This window comes from Gallinula chloropus (genome assembly GCF_964237585.1).
Source record: "Gallinula chloropus genome assembly, chromosome: 22".
In the NCBI taxonomy this organism is placed as follows: Eukaryota; Metazoa; Chordata; class Aves; order Gruiformes; family Rallidae; genus Gallinula; species Gallinula chloropus.
The window spans coordinates 7,153,932-7,174,069 of NC_140107.1; the positions used below are offsets into that span (position 1 = coordinate 7,153,932).

The 20,138-nt window shown below is 53.1% G+C and overlaps 1 protein-coding gene across 1 annotated transcript; it reads left to right on the forward strand.

Annotated features, from left to right (window-relative positions):
* Window positions 1-132: 132 nt before the first annotated feature.
* YTHDF2 (YTH N6-methyladenosine RNA binding protein F2) lies at window positions 133-18,487 on the forward strand. The gene is made up of 5 exons (XM_084274187.1): window positions 133-407; window positions 729-753; window positions 1,039-1,118; window positions 5,181-6,767; window positions 17,503-18,487. Exons 1-5 carry the CDS (start codon window positions 381-383, stop codon window positions 17,524-17,526), a joined length of 1,743 nt encoding a protein of 580 aa, XP_084130313.1. The 5' UTR covers window positions 133-380; the 3' UTR covers window positions 17,527-18,487.
* Window positions 18,488-20,138: the final 1,651 nt, after the last annotated feature.

Genomic DNA, 20,138 nt, shown 5'->3' on the forward strand with positions numbered 1-20,138 from the left:
CCCACACCCCCCCCCCCCACACACACCCCCCCCCCCGCGCCATTGTGCCTGGGAGCGCGGCGCGCGCGCGCGCGGAGGTGCCGCGTGACGCCCGGGGAGCGCGTGTGGGCGCGCAGGCGGCGGGCCCGGGCCAGAGGCGCGGGGGCCGGAAGGAGAAGGCGAGAGGCGCGGAGTTGAGTTGAGGTGGTGGTAGTAGTAAGGGGGGGGGTGGGTTGGGGGTGGGGGGGGGGCGGGCGGCTAGAGCGTCACCCTAGTTCAGGCAGCCGCCGCCGCCGCGGGCGAGTCGGAGTCCGCCAGGCAGCCGCGCCGCGCCCGCGCCCCGGACAAAGCCGCCGCCGCCCCGCCCCACCCCGCCCCGCCAGCAGCCCCGCCGCGGAGCCATGTCGGCCAGCAGCCTCCTGGAGCAGGTAGGAGTCGTCCCGCCGCCCGGCCTTCCCCTTCGCGGCGCCGGGCCTGGCCCGCTAGGCGAGGCCGCGGCTTGCGGCCTAGCGGCGGGGGTGAGGGCCGGGCCGGGTCTGGCGGTGGCGGCCGCGGCCTCCCCGCTCTCCTCGCTTCCCTTCTCCCCGAGGGCCGCGCCTCCATTGTGCTGCGGCGCGGCCGGGCCTCCCCCTTTGGCCGGGCCGGGCTGGGCCTCGCCGGGCTCCCCGCCCGCGCCGGGGCCGCTTCGCGCCCCTGACTCACCGCTCTGTCTCTCTCTCTCTCTCCCCCATGTCGCGCCGCCGCGCCAGAGACCCAAGGGCCAAGGCAACAAAGGTGAGAGCCGCGGGGGGATCCCGCGGGGAGGGCGGGTGTGTGGGGGGGGATCCCCGCCGCGGGGCCTTCCCGCAGCGGAGGGAGGAGGCGCCCCGCGGGCTGCGGAACCCGCCGGCGCTGCTGGGGCCGGGGGAAAGTTTGGCGCGGCGGTGAAGCGCCCTGTGCTCCCTCTTTCCCTCCCTCCCTCCCTCCCCGCGGCGCTGGGGGTTGTGGCTCGGGGAGGCGGGGGGGAAAGGCTGGGGTCGGGCGGCAGGGCTCCTCCTAACGCGCAGCGTCTCTCCGCAGTGCAAAACGGCTCTGTGCACCAGAAGGATGGGTTAAACGATGATGACTTTGAACCCTACTTGAGCCCCCAGGCCAGGCCGGTGAGTACAGAGGACCTGCCGAGGGGCAGGGAGCGCCCAGAGCCCGGCTGTTTCCTAGTGAAAGTGGATTTTGGCCGTTCTCCTGCCTCCCTGCTCACCCTGTTTTGGTGTTTGCTGGCTTTCTTACCCTAACTGTGCCATTTCACACCTGAGTTTCACCAGGTAGAAACCCCTGAGCGCCCTTAGGCCGTGGTGGGTGAGGTATGAAGGTTTTAGCTGCTTCTTGAGGGTGTAAGGACTTCCTACAGTTGGTGTGCAGCCTCCTTTCCCATGTCACTGCCTTGCAGTTACCATTTCTGCTCTTTCAGTTTTACTGTTGTGACCTTGTTTCCTTGCTGCTTTCTGGCTCCTCATGCTGTGTGAGGAGAGATGCTCTGTGCTACCCTGTGACATTGCTTCACACTGTGCAGTTACACTCCCAGGGCTTTTGGAGGATCTAATCAACATTCTTATCTCTCCACCAAGCAAACTGAAAGTCTGTGTCATGGGGGTTTCTGTGTTTTTCACCAAAAAAACCCCCCACAGAACACACGTGTGATAAGGGCTGGTAAGACTTTTGGAGAACTTTAGAAGTTGAGCCCTGAAAGTCAAACTTCCAGCCACTTTTCCCCAGCTTTCTATTTAAGGTTAGCTCCACTGTTAGCTGGTTTTTGTTTGTTTTTCTTAATGAGTGTGACACACAACAGATGGAGTTCAGCCGATTAGATGGTACAAGTGAGCATTAGAGATAAACATCTGTAGTAGGACTGGAGCAGTTAGCTCATTCTCCTGGCTCCTCTTCCCTCTCCAGTTGTGATCAGTAAAAATAAGCTGCTCTAGTTTGCCTTTCCTGGATTTTTTCTGATTGTTTGTACTAGTCAGCATCTTTTTTTCATGTTTTATTGGAACAGAGGGACAAATCTCTGTCTCAGTTAAAATTTCAACAAGTGTTGTCCTAGTTAGTGCTAAAGACATGAGGCTGAGCAGCCTTTAAGCTCCTTTCAGCAGTTGATAAAGTTTAGGATTCAACCTGTTGCTGCTTTCAGCTCTCAAGCCTAAACTCTCCCTGCACAGGGCAAGAGAGTGTGATTACTTTCTCAAGTCTTGAATAAAACCAGCTACTTCCCTGGTTGCTATCACTGAATTGTGCTTTTTTTTTCCCTCTATCCCAGAAATTAACATCACCAATTTCCATCTTCTTCCTGAATGTGGAAGTATTTCTCACAAATCATTGTTTTATTTCAGTCTCCTGGAGGGAATGAGTGTTCCTGTGGTGCTCAGAGCAACATGCTCTGCCCTGTTTTGCATGTTTGGTGCAGAACTTCTGGATGTTTGGTTTCTTTTTGCATGTGTCATGCTGGTAACAGTAAACTCTGGAAGTCAGGAAGCAACTGGAGCACACCCCAGGAGGGGCTGTTCCTCCAGAAATTCAGCAGGAGTGAGATAAAACTGGTGCTTTAACTTTGAATGAAGCTTTAGGGTGACTATCTCAGCTCCTGTCCACCCTGTGCTGCTTCTCAGCTCCGTGTTTTCACCCTCAAAGCCCCAGCGCTGTCGGGTTCAGTCTGGGGGGGACACACTGTGGTTCTGCTGAGCCCACCAGCTGGGCTCCCAGGACAGCAGCACGAAGCCTGCACCTTGTTTCTGAGGATGGGGGGTTAGAGATGAGGCTCTGAAGAAGGAGTTAAGTGCAAACCATGGCTACAGGGTGGTGCACATGGCTTCTGAAGCTGCTTTTGGAGTGCTCCACGCAGGCACTGGGTAACAGCTTCTAAGGTTTGGTGCCTCTTTGCTCAGGAGCTGCTGGTTTGGGTGCAATTTCAGCTTAGGAAACTACTTACCCTGTATTTTAAAGCTCAGGTACACAGTAAGTGATTCTTCAAGAGTTTAAAAGGAAAGCTTGACAGCAGCAATAAGTGAACTTAAACCCTGGTTCTGTTCCTGTGAAGAGGAGTGTATTTGAGGAAATAACTGGACAGAAGGGCTTAGTCATGGGAGAGAATTAAGAGCCAGTGAAGTTTTATTTGCATAGTAATCAGTAACTCTGTCAGTTGTGTGAGTGCAGAGGAGCAGAGTGAGGTGGTCTGGTAGCAAAGTGGGGTGAACAGCAGCCTGGACTCTGCTCTCAGCTGCCCGTGCTGCCTCCCTGCTGTGTGAGTAGAGCTGCTGAAGGCAGGTAACAGCTTCATGCACCTGGTGTGAAATACCTCATGAAGTGCAATACCTCACAGCATGTAAGACAGTGTCTTGAGGTGACAGGGAGGGATAGGTTTTCACCTGACAGCAACGTCCTGCAGAGAGGGAGCTGCTGCTGTGCCTGCTGGGCTCAGGTTTTAGGTACAGGCTGGCATGTTGATGTGCCACTGAAGCTCGTTTCCAGGGGAGTGTGTTGTTTCTCCTAAAGCTGAGGGGGTTAGAAACAGACTTTGCTGGTGCAAAACTGTATATATTATTTTTAAGTTCCTTCATTTGTCTTGCAAATTAGTTGTGTCAGTATTAGTGGTTTTGGGCAGATGAAACCCTCAAGATTGCTGGTTGCTTTGGGTTTAGCTGGACTGAGTTCCTCAGTAAGACTGTACCCAGGGTAAGAGTTTTGTGAGCGATTTGCTCTTGAGATCCCTTCCTTGGGAGAGCAGAACAGCTGGGGAGAACACCTCTGAAAAGCAGGGGAGAACACCTCTGAGTCTTCATGTGCCCACAGCATGGAGTTACACAGAAAGCCCTCAGTGTTCCCTACAACAGAACACACCTTGTCTCTGAGGACTGTATCTTCAGTAGTCCCTATTGATTTTTGTACACTTGGGGCTGGGTTATTACAGCTCCAAACCTGTTGCTTTGCTGTAGCTCAGTGGAGAGGCAAGCCAGCTATTTCTGGAGGGTGCCAGAGCCATCTTGAGAGGCTCCACGGATCCAGTGTGGCATGAAGTCCCCTGGGAGCTGCGCCTGGCACGTGAAAACGTGATTGAATGAAAAATGGAGCAGAGCCTGCTGTGAGCCAAGCTTTCCAACAGGAACTGGACCTGACTCCTCCTCTCAGCTGCACTGGGCTGGCAGGGAAGGGCTGTGCAGCATGGGGCTGTCTGCACACAGGTTATGGGATGGTAATGTCCATCAGCCTGGCTTTTAACTGCTCCTGGGGAGCATGGCTGTGGATGCCAAAGGACAGCTGTTCCCATGTAAGCAAATCCTGGTGATGTCTGAGATGTCCCTAACTGTAAAATCAGGCATTTCTTTTTGTGACCTGAAGGCTGTGTGGATATTACAAGAGAAACCAAGGCATGGAACAGCTTCCCCTTCCCCACAAGTCTGAAGCCTGCTTTCTTGTGTCGCTGTCACCATGCTGAAAAGGCTCTTACGGAAATCCTGTTGATTACTTATTGGAACCCCATTAATTACCCTCCACTTTCAGGTTGGGGTGTTTTTTGTATGTGTCCACAACACTGGAGCAGTCTGTGTTTTGACAAATAAGCTTTAAATCCCCATTTGTCTGCAAGTTCTTGGGATATTTTGAGCTCTGAAACCTTAAATTGTGGGGATAAAGCTGTTTCCTTGGGTAGTAAGTTTAAGGCAGCTGGAGACACGTGTGGTTTTGGCAGGGCAGTTCCACTGGACTTTTTCCTGGTGTATTCCCCTTCCCTCCACCAAACCCCAGAACAAGAGCTGATAGGTGTGTTAGGAAAGGAAAACCCTGTGGTAGAAGCTACAAGCAGTAGAAGATAAGGAGATAGGAAGGCAGAAGGCGCTGGGTAAGAAGCTGTTGGTAGCCTGAGCGGGAGCTGTGGGGCAGTCCAGTGCCCCATCCCACACCATCAGGAGCACAGTGTGCTCTGGTTCCAGCATGGGAAGCTTGCTAAGCCTTTGTGTTTAATCATCCTGGCAATAAAACAGTTTTCAGAGTGCTCCTAACAAAGGAGGTGTTTCAAGGCCGGGCCTGTTTATCTGCCCAGCCTTAAGGTATGGAGGGGTGGGGCACGGGAAATCTAAGATGGCTTTGATTCCTGGTCCCTTGAAAGCTGCTCAGCTCCTCCTCACCACTCAGTGCTTATTTCTCTCTTTGTCTGTTTGGTGTTGTGTTTTTTTCAGAACAATGCCTACACTGCCATGTCTGACTCCTACTTACCCAACTACTACAGCCCCTCCATCGGATTCTCCTACTCCTTAGGTGAAGCTGCCTGGTCTACGGGGGGGGATCCCCCCATGCCCTACCTAACCTCTTACGGACAGCTGAGCAACGGGGAGCCTCACTTCCTCCCAGATGCCATGTTTGGGCAGCCAGGGGCCCTGGGCAGCACTCCATTCCTCGGGCAGCACGGCTTTAACTTCTTCCCAAGCGGGATCGACTTCTCGGCCTGGGGGAATAACAGTTCTCAGGGACAATCCACTCAAAGCTCTGGCTACAGTAGCAATTACGCCTATGCCCCTAGCTCACTGGGTGGAGCCATGATCGATGGGCAGTCTGCCTTTGCTAACGAGACTCTGAACAAGGCTCCTGGCATGAACACCATCGACCAAGGGATGGCGGCTCTGAAGCTGGGCAGCACGGACGTCGCCAGCAGCGTCCCCAAAGTCGTCGGTTCGGCTGTCGGGAGCGGGTCCATTACCAGTAACATCGTGGCATCTAACAGTTTGCCCCCGGCTACCATCGCTCCCCCAAAGCCCACCTCCTGGGCTGACATCGCTAGCAAACCAGCCAAGCAGCAGCCCAAGCTGAAGACCAAGAATGGCATTGCAGGTTCGAGTCTTCCACCGCCCCCGATAAAACATAACATGGATATCGGAACTTGGGATAACAAAGGGCCAGTGGCAAAAGCCCCTTCGCAGGCTTTAGTTCAGAATATTGGTCAGCAGCCAGCCCAGGTGTCCCCCCAACCCATGGGCCAGCCCATCAATACCAGCCCACCGGTGGCACAGGCTGCAGGTGGGCAGCAGCCCCAGCCGCTTCCCCCGCCGCCCCCGCAGCCGGCCCAGCTGCCCGTGCCGCAGCAGGCGGCTCAGCCCGCCCGCTGGGTTGCCCCTCGTAACCGTGGCAGTGGGTTTGGTCAGAACGGAGTGGATGGGAACGGAGTGGCACCGTCTCAGGCCAGTTCTGGTTCTGCTCCCGCGGAGCCTCACCCGGTCTTGGAGAAGTTGAGATCCATCAACAACTACAACCCCAAGGATTTTGACTGGAACCCAAAGCACGGCCGGGTTTTCATCATTAAGAGTTACTCTGAGGACGATATCCACCGTTCCATCAAATACAACATCTGGTGCAGCACAGAGCACGGCAACAAGAGACTGGATGCTGCCTATCGCTCCATGAACGGGAAGGGCCCCGTGTACTTACTGTTCAGTGTCAACGGTAGTGGTCACTTCTGCGGAGTAGCAGAGATGAAATCTGCTGTGGACTATAACACGTGTGCGGGTGTGTGGTCCCAGGACAAGTGGAAGGGACGTTTTGATGTCAGGTGGATTTTTGTGAAGGACGTTCCCAACAGCCAGCTGCGACACATCCGCCTAGAGAACAACGAGAATAAACCAGTGACCAACTCCAGGGACACTCAGGAGGTGCCTCTGGAAAAGGCTAAGCAGGTGTTGAAAATCATTGCCACCTACAAGCACACCACCTCCATCTTCGATGACTTCTCACACTATGAGAAACGCCAAGAGGAGGAGGAAAATGTTAAAAAGGTAATTTGTCTGTCTGTCTGGGCCGAGTCCTGTGGGGCAGGAGATGCAGGAGGGCTGCCTTGTGCCAGGCTAAATCCGGGGTGTGAGGCTGTAAGCATCAGTCTGCCTTCTGGCTAGCTGCGTGCTCACATGTGGAACCTGCTACCCAAAAATGCAGCCCCTGTTTGGGCTGGAAATGGGTGGCAGCACCCCAGCAGAGCAGGGTGAGGAGGCTCACCCAGGCCCTGCCTGCAGTTGCCTGCCCTTCAGTTGCTCTGAGTCTCAGCCTTTGCCCAAGTACTGGAATCTAAACAAAGTGTATTCCTGTGCTGTTGTCAGCTCCTGGATCGGAACAGTTTGAAGTAGGAGATCAGTGAGGGGTTTGGGGAGTAGTTAGAGACGAGTTGGGTCTTTGAACAGCCACTAATCCACCCCCTGCCCAAAGTAGGGTCAACCTGACAGATGTTTCCCACCACTTGTAAACCTTCAGGAACAGCAGTTCCTGTCCCTCCCCAGGCAACCTATTCCTGTGCTTAATTACCCTTCCCATTAGAAGGCTTTGTGTAGTGCCCAGCCTCAGTCTGCCTCAGTGCAGTTTAAGCCCATGAGTGCTTGTCCTTTCTGGGTGGATGCGGTCGTCCTGCTCCCTGGGCAGCGAGCTGGGCTGTGTGTGAAGCAGGTGGGCACTGCCCAGAGCATGGCACCTGAGCTGCACTGGCCTGCTGCTTGGCTCCACGCCTGCTGTCACCTGTGATTCCTTAACAGGAGGTTTGCTAATTGAAAAGCCTGCCTGAAATTCTCTGACCAGAGGACCTCGAATCTTCCTTGGGTGCAACTGTGATAGCTGCAGCCGACCCTCCCCGCAGTAGGGGTGTTGCTTGTGTTTGATCAGAACAGTAATTACTAATTAGCATCAGCACAGCTTTGTGGGAGTTTACCAAGGTTCCCCATGATCTCTCTAGTTTCAGCAGTGGGGAATTTTCCACCTGGCAGCTGAACTGAGTCAGGAGCAGTGACTGCTCACTGTGACAGCGGATGCAGCTTTGACTTGTTTATCTCTGCCTCTTACCTGGAGCACTGTCAGTATAAATAGTATCAGCCATACACAAAGGGGGGTCACATTTTGTAGCTGATACCGTGGTGGTTACTGTGCTTGAAGAAGACTTTCCAAGGGAGGAACAGCTTGTGAGGTGCAGGGCTGTAAACTTGACTTTGTGTGAGAACCTGTGAGACGTGTCACGTCCTGAAATGTTCCTGTGTGGTACCCAGCCTGTGCTGAAGTGGTGGCTTCTCTTTCACTACCTGAGGTTTTGAACTCCATCAGACAACCACTCTGTGCAGGATCTCTTAGGAGTTGGGGCTTCTCATGTGCTCCAGGTGTGACTTCAGGGAGCAGAGGTTTGCAGTGCGAAAGGGACAGACCTCAGCAAGGTGCAGGAATGCAAAGGGTGGGGGGTGTTGCTGGAGGCAGGTGGGGTTTGGGTGGGCAGGGGGCAGTGCTGGGTAACGGAGCAGGTAGCAAGCAGAAGGAAAAGCAGCAGAGTGGGGAAGGCTGGGGGAAAGGTGGACAGACTGATGGTCTCTGCTGCTGGAGGCTGCGGTGTCTGTGAGCTGCAATGTCTGAAAACTGGGGAGATACTAAAAATGTGACTCAGCAATTTTCTTAAGCTGTGAGGTGTCTTTACTCATCTTTCCAGTGGGATTGTGAACTCTTCTCCCCTGAAAGGTCCTGTCCTGCGAGGGTCAGAAGCAGTGACAGGAGCTGACAGGCGTCTCCCTTCTCAATGATGATTGAGTTCATTCAGTGTGTCGTTCCAGGGCAGAAGCAGTTGGTTAGGAAAATGTTCTTTCAAAGGAAACTTAGTCATTTGTCTCTGGAACTCAGAGCTCTAGAGGAGCCTTGTAGATAGCTGGTGTTTGCCTGTTGCCATTGACTCACTCTTTGTTGCGTGCCCAGGGCCCCTGCCCTGTTGCATCCGGCACAGAGGAAGTGACTTGATCTTTCTTTCAGCAGCAGTTTGACCTCCTCAGTCCCTTGCTGATGCAGCCCTGAAGATGGCTGAGGGTTTTGTAACTGCTCCTTCCATGGTTTCATTGAGAAGCAGTCACTTTGCTCAAGGAGGGCTTTTTACCTCCCCCACCCTGGAGTGAATGCTGATGGTCACCATGGGACTGTGAGTGGCAAAAAAAAACCCCAAGCCCCAAGCCATGCTGTGTCTGCCTTGAAGCATCTCAGGTAATCACCTGGATTAAAAAAAAATAAATCAGAAATCAGAGTTGAGGCCCTGGAAAGTTCAAATCCTGCTCTGGCAGCAGCTGGTGGCACAGCTCCCTGCCTGCAGTCTGTCATGCTGCTTTTGTGTTGGGGAAATCCCATTGCTACCAGCTCTTCTGTCTTTGCCACAGGTTTTTTGGATGGTGGCAGTATGTTAATGTTCTGCATTCCTGTTCCTTGAAGCTCAAATGTCTCAAGGTTTGGGTTGTTTTGAACTTCTAGTGAGCTGCAGTTGTTTCACTTGACTTCAACTCCCCTGAACCATTGTCTGATCTGCAATTTGGCTCCTGCTTGCTACCCAAGCAGATGGATGAGCTCTTGTGAAATTCTGGGAACTCTTGAATATTCTTTTATACTTCTCATCCTTAGTCACCTTTTCAGAATTCCCTAAAATAGTTCTCAGAAGTGATATGAAAAATGCCCTGCTTGGTGTGTGTGCTGTTCCCTTCAGACAGTGAAGGAGGGTGAATGGTTCAGTGTTGGAAACTGTCATCATGCTCTTGCTTGTCCTGTTGTGTCTCCTGTGCACATCTTGTTCTCAAAGACTAATCTCCATTCTTTAAGGGCCTTTTCTCCACTAATCAAGGCTTTTAAAAGGTTTGGATGCTGACCCAAAATGATGAAGCTGACTCCCAGTGCATTTTAGGACTTCTTGAAACCCATGGCAGCTGCTTTTGTGGTAGACCAAAAGTGTCTCTGACTTTTTCACTGTAAGGACTGTTTTATCTTCAGTAAAAACCCAATAATGAAAATCCCTAGCCCATAGTAATACACCTTTATTTCTAGGGATGTTGCAGTGCCCTTTAGGCAGTGATCTGCTTGCCTGCAAAAGGTTAATAGCTTATGTTTTGTGGGGGAAAAAACAATGAGTGTCAACTCCAAGGGAAGTTTGTTGTGGTTCTTTCTCCCATCACCTTGCCCAGGGTTGGGTGACTTGCAGGTTCCAGGGATTTTAGGAAGGCCACCCCATGCAAACCAGTCTTGTCCTGTCCCTTCCAGGGCCACAGTGCTGCAGCTGGGACTCCCTGACTGCGACCTGGGGGTTGAGTCAGCTCTGTGGGGTGGGTTTTTGCAGGGTTTTTTTGTGCTGAGGTGCACCAGCACCGAAACAGAGAGGTGTGACTGGCCAGCCTGGAGTGGTTATTTTCAGAAAGGAGCTGCTCTGTGTCTCAGCTGACACCGTCCGCGGGCTCGAGGAGTATTAATAGTGGCAAGTGTCACTGCCCCCCTTCAGGGCTCATTCCAGGGAAGAGTCAGTGGTGTTACAGGAGACTGTGTGAAACTAGCAGAGTATTTCAGTCCTTGTGAAAAAAAAGGATGTTTCCTGATGTATTTTGCAAAGCTCTTTTTCTTCCTAATTTGTAATCTCAGAGGGGAAAGAGCATATTGCCTCTAACATGGGCTGGCACTCCTTTCTCCCTCTTGGTACTGTGCAGTTTGGTGTGGCTTTGCCAGACCCAGCAGGACAGTGCTGCTGACTACCAGATTCTGTTCCTGGGTATTGCACAGCCAGGCAAAGCCAACAGCTTCCAGCAGACCCAAGGGAATGCTGCCTGTGCTGGCACTGCTCCTCTCATCCCAGGATCCCAAGGCTATTTGCTGCTGCTGCTCCAAGTCCTGGCCATAGTGCAGTTGATTGATGCACCAGGACAGAGTTTCCTTGCTGTGAGTACCCTCCACTGTTCAGTACTGCACATTGTTTCAGCTGTTTCCAGGCCTTTTCAATCCTCTCTGTGTGTCTCTGCTCATGTGTTTGCCCAGTAACAGAGGAAACAGAAACCCTACTGCTTACTGTAGTGGTTTGGTGGACATAAGGAGTGCCTTATCTTTAAGATATCTTTAAGCCAGGAAAGTGCAAAGCACTTCAGGCATTCTCACATGGTTTTGGCTGTGTTCTAGTTTTGTTTACAGGCAGGAGAAAGGAGAGGAAGGCTTGGATCTAGCTGGTGCTCTAATCCTTTTCTCTTGTAAGGTGAGGACTTTGTTTCTTCATCTGTGCAATGGGAGCAGGCATGAGCCACTTCACTGTGGGCAGGGTGGAAGCAGAGTGGTGGGAGGGCAAGCCTGTTGCACTTCTCTTGTAGCCTTGCCCCTCACAGTTAGTATCTCAGTAGCAGTCTTTAAACAACATTCACAAAATGTTAATACACAATTTTAAAGTCAGTTGACCTGTTGCAGCTGCCCAGAGAGGGGGTGGGTGCCCCGTCCCTGGGGATGTTCAAGGCCAGGTTGGATGGGGCCCTGGGCAACCTTGTGTAGCTCCAGGCCTGGAGGTTGGTGTCCCTGCCTGTGGCAGGGGGTTGGAGCTCTGTGATCCTTGGGGTGCCTCCCAACCCAGCCCAGTCTGGGATCCTGAGGGGCTGTGGAGATGCACAGTTACTGAAGCACTCTCATTTTCTGGGATGCTGGTGCCTGTACCTGGCAGCAGTTGTCCTACCTCAGCTATTTTATTAAAAGCACAATGCTGAGCTATTTTCTAATGTGGTTAACTGCAGAGCTGTTTCTTGTAATGTAATACCAGTTTAGAAGAAGATAAAATCTACCTAAAGCTTTGTCTTTTGTTTCTAATCTTGTGTAGAAAAGAAACCACACTCTCTTAGTTTCCTTCCCTGCCTATTGGCAGGGTGAAGGCTCTGCTCTCTCCCCTGCTTGTAACTGGATGCCATCTGCTGTGGTGTGTGGTGCTAACACTGCATGAGCCATGATTTAAGGTAACCAAGGTCGTGAAACACACGTCATGTGAGTGTTAGTCTGTTCACAGACAGAATCCCCTCACTCTCTGGTGTAGGGCAGAGCTCTGGAGTGATGCTCAGAGGCAGCCTGGGGTGAACACTGTCAGCAGCTCAATGCTGTTGGCTTAAGGCTGTGTGTTCAGTTGTACTTGCATTACTTACATCCCTGCTCTTAACTTCCTTCCCTGCTCTGTGAGCACCTCAGTGTGGATACACAGGGCAAAGCCCAGAGCCAGGCTCTGCAGTGGGGAGCTCAAGCTCCCAGATGGGAAGTGTTGGCAGACTGCACAAAAGAAACATGGCCAGTCCTCTGGACAGGGAGGAACAAAACCTCCATGGATTAAGATGCACAGGATTGTGTTTTCCTTCCTAAGGACTTGTTACTTTATCTGTGCTTTCCAAAGCCAGCAAGTCCAGCTCCAGCCCCTATTTGGAGCACAGAAAGCCACTGGGAGTGCTCCCAGGCTGTGCTGCCTTGCTCTTTGCTCTAAATATTTATGTTTGTTCTTAGCTTTTCCCCCATTCTGTTTTGTACTGCACGAGTTTTGCCCTGTGGGACAAGGCTCTCTATGGGAGGGCAATTAGAAGTGTTTATGGGAATCAGGCTGCTTTATTCATGCAATCGAACGTGATGTTTAAGCAGGGAGAGGTTTGTTCTTTGCAATTGGTTGCATCAGTTTTAAAGGTGCCTTGAAAGATGCTGGGGAGCAGCAGTGTGGCTGCTGGCATCACCTCCCTCCTGTAAAACCCACTGCCAGGGGAACATCTGGCCCAAACCCCGTGCTCCTTCCCCCTACCCCCCAGCTAGCTGCTGTGGTGTGGAAACTGAACGTGTGACATTGTGCCCATGCTCACTGGTGTTGAGGCACTGGTGGCTTACAGGGGTGTACAGGGAACTGCTCTTGCTGTTCCTTGTTCACTCTCTGTGACTTTGCTCCCTTCTGACTGGAGGGTGAGGGGGCTGGTGTGTGGCAGCACCCAGCGTGCTCTGGTTTTGAGAGAAGCCAGAGCTTCCCAACTGCCCAGCCCTGCCTGTGCAGTGGGGATGCTGCTCCTGCTGCCTTCAGCATCTTTGGGGGCAAAGGCTGATTTTTCAGGGGCTGACCAGTTGCACCCCTGCTTGGCTCTTGCTTTTCCAGCCATGTGAGTTTGCCCCTCTTGGGTTCTGTGGCCCTTTGGGTTTGCTGTGTTAGATTTTGATCTGTAAAGCAAAAGGTCCTTCCTGATCTGAGAAAGAACATTTGAAAAGGACACTGCTCCTGGCCTGCCTGGTGCCTCCAGTTGCTTTTATCTGTGTCTCTGCTGTCTGCATTCTTGGTGCTGAGCTCTGAGTGAGGGGTGGGATGAAGATGTCTGGGTATAACCAGAGCCCTGTGTCTGATTTTTATCCCCCTTCCTGGGTGAGGCTGACTGGGATGTAGCTCTGCTCTGGAGCTCAGATGGCTTTCTAATGCTGGCAGCAGGAAAACCTTGTGTTTGGTTAGTTAGGTCTTGAGGCTGTGTGTGGAGCAGATGAGTGTAATAGTGATGCATCATCAGCCACTTGTGCTGACTGTACCTGTGAGCTGTGCTGCTGGGGAGGCTGCCTGGGGCACATCTGAGGCAGGGAGCTGCTGTAACCCCTGGATTCTGAGGAGAGTCAGAGGTTTGCCCTGGACATGGGCACGTGGAAATCCCACTGCATCGTTTGCTGGGATCACATCTGGGGTGGGATGAGCAGTGCTGGGAGCACTCAGACAGCAGCCTGCTGCAGCTGGTGTGGAGCTGCTGAGCAGCCTGAGGAGGGAGGGCTCTGTGTGTCTCCAGGCCAGTGCTTGATGGCTGGGTGTCTCTGCCCTTTGGGAGTGTAGATCACACCAAGGAAGTGATCTCCTGTTCCTGTGTGGGCAGCTACTGGGTGAGCAATGCCTTTGGCATGTAGGACCACCTCAGTGTGTAAAGGAGGCTGTGGTTGGTACGCTGCACAGCTGGGACCTGTGCTCTTGGCTCTTCTCCAGGCCTTCCCTTAGCTACCAGCCTTCCATCTCCCCATCTGGAGCGTGGCAGTGGTGTCCTTACCTTGCCTGTGGAGTGTGGGGGTTGGATGCTGTTGTTGCCCAAGGTAAGAGCAGCGTCACCATCTCCAGTCAGTCTCAGCACACACTCTTGTGCCTGTTGTTGGCTCCCTGTAGCGTGACCAGGTCACATCATCTCCCATCAGCCTTCTCCACCAGCTGGGGCAGTTGCTGTTATCAGGACCTGGCTGGTGATGCTGCTGCAGCCCCCAGAGATGGCAGGGACAGGACTGAAGTGGCTTGAGCAGGATGATGCACACGCCTGCCCTGTCTGAGCGTGGTGCCACCAGCCCAGAAACAGGCTCATGGTGCTGTGTGGTGCCAGCACTGGACTCAGCGATGGCCTGTGTCCTCCTTTCACCAGCTCTGTGCTTCAGCCATGCCAGGGCTGTGGTGCTTCTGCCCCTCCATGTGCTCAGGGGCTCAAGAGGTGGAGGTGGGAGCCTGAGCTCCTGTCTCCCCCTTGCTCCTTCCCCATGGATTGGGAAGACGTGGCTCACATAAAAGTGCAGCCAGGGAGAGTAAAACCCTTTCAGATGGAATCTCTTTGCCCTCCAGGACTGTGTGCCAGAGCAACACCCAGCATGTGTGTGTGCAGATCCTGCTCTGCCTTCCCCTGGGTGGGCAGTGGGTTACACCATCCCCCAGCCCACGAGCTCTGAGGGGGATGAGCCAGGAGGGACGAACGTTTGCAACACGCTGACCTTTGCTGTGTGTTCTGCTAGATCCCTCTGCTGCTTTGCAATGCTTGGGTGCTTGTTATGCCACATCACCCCAAGGACAGAGATGTCTTCATGGGATCTGCTGTCCTTGGGCTGGCAGATGAGATGGTGTAAAAATCCCCCAGGCCCTGGTTACCCCCTTTTCCCAGGAGGAGCTGCCAGAGAGCAGCAGTGAACATCCCAGAGGAGCAATATTGAAATCAGTAGAGAGCTGTTCCTTCCCTGGCAGCTTCCCTGGTAGAGCTCTTGGCTGGTGCCTCTGTGTCTCCCAGGACAGAGGTTTGTGCCCAAAGACTGCTCTGTGCAGAGGGCAGGACAGCCTGAGGTGGGTGTTGGAGTCAGCCCCTTAGATGTCACACTGTGTTTCTGTGTTACACTGTAGGATGCTGTTTGCAGCACTGATGGAGGGGAGCAGGTTGATGCTTTGAGGCTGAAGAGCCAGGAGGCTTTAAAGAGAAGACTGGCTAGGGGAAAGTTGTTCTATAATCCACCCTGAAGTTAAGAGGTTCACTTCAAGCTTGTCTGGTCCTGTCTGTAGCTTGGGGACGTGGGGACATCTGCTCCAGCCTGTCTCTTGAAGGCACTGCCCTCTGTCACGGCACACTGGGGTATTGGGGGGTGTCAGTTTTGGACTGAGGGTGGATCATGTTTCCATTACCCATACCCTGGCCTCCGGAGCAGCTTCACCTCCACAGCTTGGGGGAGAGGGGAGTAATGGGGCTCCATCTGGTCAGTAACAGGGTGATGTGCCCAGCAGGACCCTCAGCCACCATCTGCAGCTCACCCAGGACACCAGCATGGGGCAGCTCAGCCTGGCAGCCTGCTGATCCCTTGGAGAAGACAGAGGCTTCAGCTCAGGCAGCTGTGGCTCCTTCCTGCAGGAATGTGTCACACTGCCACCTGTCCCTGGTGACCATAAGGTGCTGGCAGCAGCGCAGGAACAGGGCTTGGCACCTTCCTCCTCACGTGCTGCTTCCCCTCTGCCCAAGGCTGGCTTTGCTCTCCTCCACAGGAGTTTCATGTTGCTCCTGTGCAGTGGCTGCTTTTTTAGGAACAAACAGTACCTGCAGCAGATTTGGGCAGAAGTAGGGAATTCATTTGACTTATGTGAGGCCAATGTTCCTGAAGAGAGTGTGAGCCTTCATCTGATCCCTCTCTGCAGAAGGCAGTCTGTGCACAGCATCACACAGGGCTTGCTTTGCCATCCAGGCTGTGTGCAGGAGCTGGAGCTGACACCTCCTTGGGTCGCCACGTGCGTGTGGCTGAGGGGCTGCCAAAGCCTGGGGTGTTGCTCTGAGCTGGGCACAAGGCCTCTCCCTCCTGGGGAAGGCTGCTGAGAATAGATGGCTGCACATGCTGTTTGCCCAGCATGGAAGCTTCTCTGAGACCAGCTCTCAGCAGATTCAGTGTGTGTGGGGGGGAGGATGTTTCCTCAGACAAGCTGTGGCAGGGGCTGTGTGCTCCCCCTGCCAGCGAGCTGCTGCATGGAAGGGAAGATGCTTCTGAGCTGGTTAACCTGGGGCAGGGGAAATGGGCAGCAGGGAGGAGCATCCTGAGCTGAAACAGCCAGACCTGGCTTTCAGAACCCTAACAGCTCCCTTCCCTCTACTCACCACAAAAGAGAGAACTGGGATTGTCCTGCTCTCCTGACAGCATCACCCACCATGGGGGCTGCTTTGTGGTGGAGATGGGAGGGACTTGGCACCTTGGGGCTGGATCAGGCAGTGGTTACCTCGCCTCACCCCGAGCACAGGAGCCAAAAGGCTGTAGTGCCCTGCACAGGACACTGTGGGGACCTGGCTGTGCTGGGAGAAGATGTGGTTAAGAGGCAGGGAGGAGCATCAGCCCAGAGCCCCTCAGCTGTTGACAGGTTTTACTTTTGGGGTGATCTGGAAATAGCACTTGGAGTGTGTGCTGGGCAGCATCTCTGAACCCCTTGGGATGGTCCAGAGCCACTTCTCTGCAGTTCACTGGGTTTGGGTTTAGCAGAGAAGAGGCTGTGGCACATGGTAGGGGCCCAGGAGAAGCTGGAGGAGCCCTGGGTGCCTGGGTTGATGCTGTGCTGCCTTGAGAAGTGTGGAGGGTGGGTTCCTTCAGCGCTGGAGGAGAGCTGTGGGCCGGTACAGGGGTGGGAGCAGCAGCTGGTGGGACATCCCTGGGGCATCGACCCTTGGGAGTCCTGCTGGTTTTCAGGTGAGATGCCATCCATGGGTCTGAGTTGCCTGTTGTGCTGGGAGCCACAGGCTGTTCAGTCCCTGCAGACCAAGGCAGAGGCCTGCTCTGCCACCCTGTGTGAGCTCTGTGCAACACCCACAGCACCAGGGAGCCAGGCAGGGCTGTGCCAGACCCACAGCACCAGGGAGCCAGGCAGGGCTGTGCCAGACCCACAGCACCAGGGAGCCAGGCAGGGCTGTGCCACAGCCCCGGCAGTCGCTGCCCCGTCTGACCCCGCAGCCCCCTGGGTCCTGCTCTCATCCAGCCTGGGTCTTGCCCAGCCCAGAGCTCTGCTTTGCTGGTTTCCAGCCTGGCCATGGCAGAGGCATCCTGTGGGTTGGTGTCCTGGAGCAGGGGGACTTGACACCCCTGCAGACCATCAGCACTGGCAGAGACTCGCTTTTCTTACCAATTCTTCCTCAGTTTGTCCTTTTTTTACTTGGTTTTTGGTTGGGTTTGGTTTTTTTTCCTGTTTATGCTGTTAAACCTCTTCTGTTGGAGCAGCCTGGTGACATCTGTCCTGGGGAGAGCCCATGATTCTGCCTGTGATGCTGCTGTGAGCAGAGAATTCTGATGAACTGGCAGACCCAGCACATCACCACATTAGCCATACCCCACTGCAGTGCCTCCTTTGCAAAGAAAAAGGCTCTTCCTCTGGCTTAGCTGGTGTGGGACAGGCCTCCCTCACAGGTCCATGGCTCAAAGTGCTGATGAAGAAAATCCCTCTCAGCTAACATGCTCTTTATTCTCTTCTTGCAGGAACGCCAAGGCCGTGTCAAGTAGAAAGGCCATTCCTCCCCCAGAGACTGCAGCAGATTGCATCCCAGCTATCTTTCAGAGAGGGAAAGAAAGAGCAAAACTATCCCAGAGAGAATTAGGACTTCTTTTTATTTTGGGGTTGGTTTTTTTTTCCATAACTTCATTGACTCTTACAAAGGAAGTATTGGAACTTCACCAGACATAGGACTTAAAAACAAAAACAACAAAAAAATACCCCTTCTAGGTAGAGTGTAGGTAAAAACTGTCCCCTTTCTTTTGGCTTTGGTTGTGATTTCAGAGCAAATGCTTTGGTTTTTGTCTTTTTACTATGTTTTTTTTTTGGGATTTCAAGCCCATAAGTGGCATATGCCTTTATTTTTATTTTTTTTTCCTCTAATTTTTAAATCCTGCTGCTTCCTCCCCACCCCCCCTCACGCCTCCTTCCTTCCTTCCCCCCCCTGGTTTTGACATTTGCACTTGGAACATCAGGTTGTAACATCGACCACGGGAAGTGGAATATAACCTTTTGGTTCTTTACCTTCTTCTCCCTCCACCTGGAAGAAGAGGAGGAATTCCACAGGGAAGTTGGGGATTTTGGCCTAAGAAGAATTGACCAGAAATTGTCCACGAGGTTGTGTCTTTAAAGGTGGCTCATTTTTCTCTGACCCTTTTGTTATACTCAGAAGTCTAGGAGTCCTCAGAAACGTTCTGTTCTTGTGCATTATACAGATTTGCAGATTAAGCCTGGATTAATTTGATTTTTTTTTGGTTTTGAAAGCTGAGAACAGTGGTAAAAACTTTGTTTTGTTTACAGGAAAATTAATTTTGGACAAAAAAAAAAAACAAAACCAAGGAAAAAATATTGTAAACTGTGTAGTGAATATGTTTCTTCAGTTTCTTGTTAAGCCAATGAGGAATGGGCGTTGCCTTTCTTTTCACCATTAATCACTTCTCAATAATAAACGTGAGATCCTGTTGAGCATCACTGGTGTCTGCTGCTCCCTTCTCAGCGCTGCCCCCTCTGCACGGCACCCAGGGGGCTTGGCTGCTCTCTTCACCCTCAGAATAACAAGGTTTCTCCTTGGGTTTGAAGCTGTGACCAGTCTCTGGGCAGCCTGAGCTTGGTTCCTGGGGTTTATTCCTGGTCCCTTGGGGTCACTTTTGCTCCCTGATGTGGGAAGTTGTCTGGTGGCACCGGGCAGAGAGCTGGCACTGTTCTGAATGTATTCCCTTGTCACAGGCAAGTTGGGGGTTACATGGCTCCTTCCAGGGGTGTATGAAATGCAGACACCTCCCATCCCATGGGATTTCCCTTGGGAAAACCCCTCAAGGTCACGAAATCAGAAATCCAGGTTTTCTTGTTGGGAGGGGAAAAGCACCACAAACACACACACACACTGAGCCAGGAGCAGCACTCTGACTGTCAGTCCTTGCTGGGTCATCCTCAGCAAAGCTGTGCTGCATTGGAAACAGCTCAGTTATTAACAGCTGGGGTAGGGAATCCCAGTTGGGAAATGCCTGGAGCAGCTTGGGGGGGGCTCAGCACCTCACACCTTGGGCAGAACAATCAGCCTGGGGAGCTGCTCCCCCCCCAGCTCTGCTCTCCCACCCTGGGCTCACCTAAAGCTTTACTGAATTCTCAATTTTTTTATTGACTAATTCCTGATTCTGAAAAGCAGGGAAAGAAAACCCAACCCCATCCCTGTCGGGTGAGGACCTGGGGGGGCTGTGGGCTGGAGTCAGAAGTAGCTCTGTGGCCACTGGTGTTTTATTGGGATACTTGACTTGTTTTCTCTGTTAATTCTTCGATGCCTTTGGCCTCTGAGCTGGCCCAAACCCCACATTCCTTGCTGGTGTCCTCATGGGGAGTGTGAGACCCGCATTGTTTGGAGGGAATAAGGGCAGAAAGCTTGACTTGATTACAGCCCCAAAGGAGCCAATTTGTCTTTTGAGAGAATCCCAGTTGTGGGGGGGTAAAGAACAAACAAAAAAGCTGGGGGTGGGTTTTTGGTTTCCCCTGCTCAGACCCAGCTCCTTCCCCCTTCTGGCCTTCAAGCAGTGACATGAGCTGTGTGAGGAAGAGGAAGTCAGGGGCTGAAGCCCGATTCTTGTGCCTAAGAAAACCCGGCCCTGTGCGCAGGGGGTGTCAGTGGCCCCTAACCTGGGCTGGCCCTGTGCCTCTGCTGCTGCCCCTGCTTAAATTCCCTGCCCTGTTGAGCTGTGTCAGAGCTAAAATCCCCCTTGTTTTATTTCTTCTTTTCCTCCTTTGAAGGCCAAGGAGGAGAACTGGGATGTCACACTCCCAACACCTTGTTCCCCGCTGGATTTATCCTGTGGCCCCTTCAGCCTTGGTGTTACTCCCATGGAAACCAACCCCTCCCAAGGGAGCGGGAGTCCAACACACCCAGGGACCTGAAACAGCCCCTTTTCACCCCAAACCCGAGAGGGGAAGACAAAAACCCCGTGTAGTTTGTACATCAGCAGCTGGCTGTGCTCTCCCTGTGCTGCCCGGGCCACCTCAGCAGCGCCCCGGCCCAGGGGTGCGGGGTGGGAACCCTCCGGGTCTCCACGTTAACGGGAAAGGCTGGAAAACGTGAGACCTCACGGCTTGAAACCCCAAAACCAAAACACACACA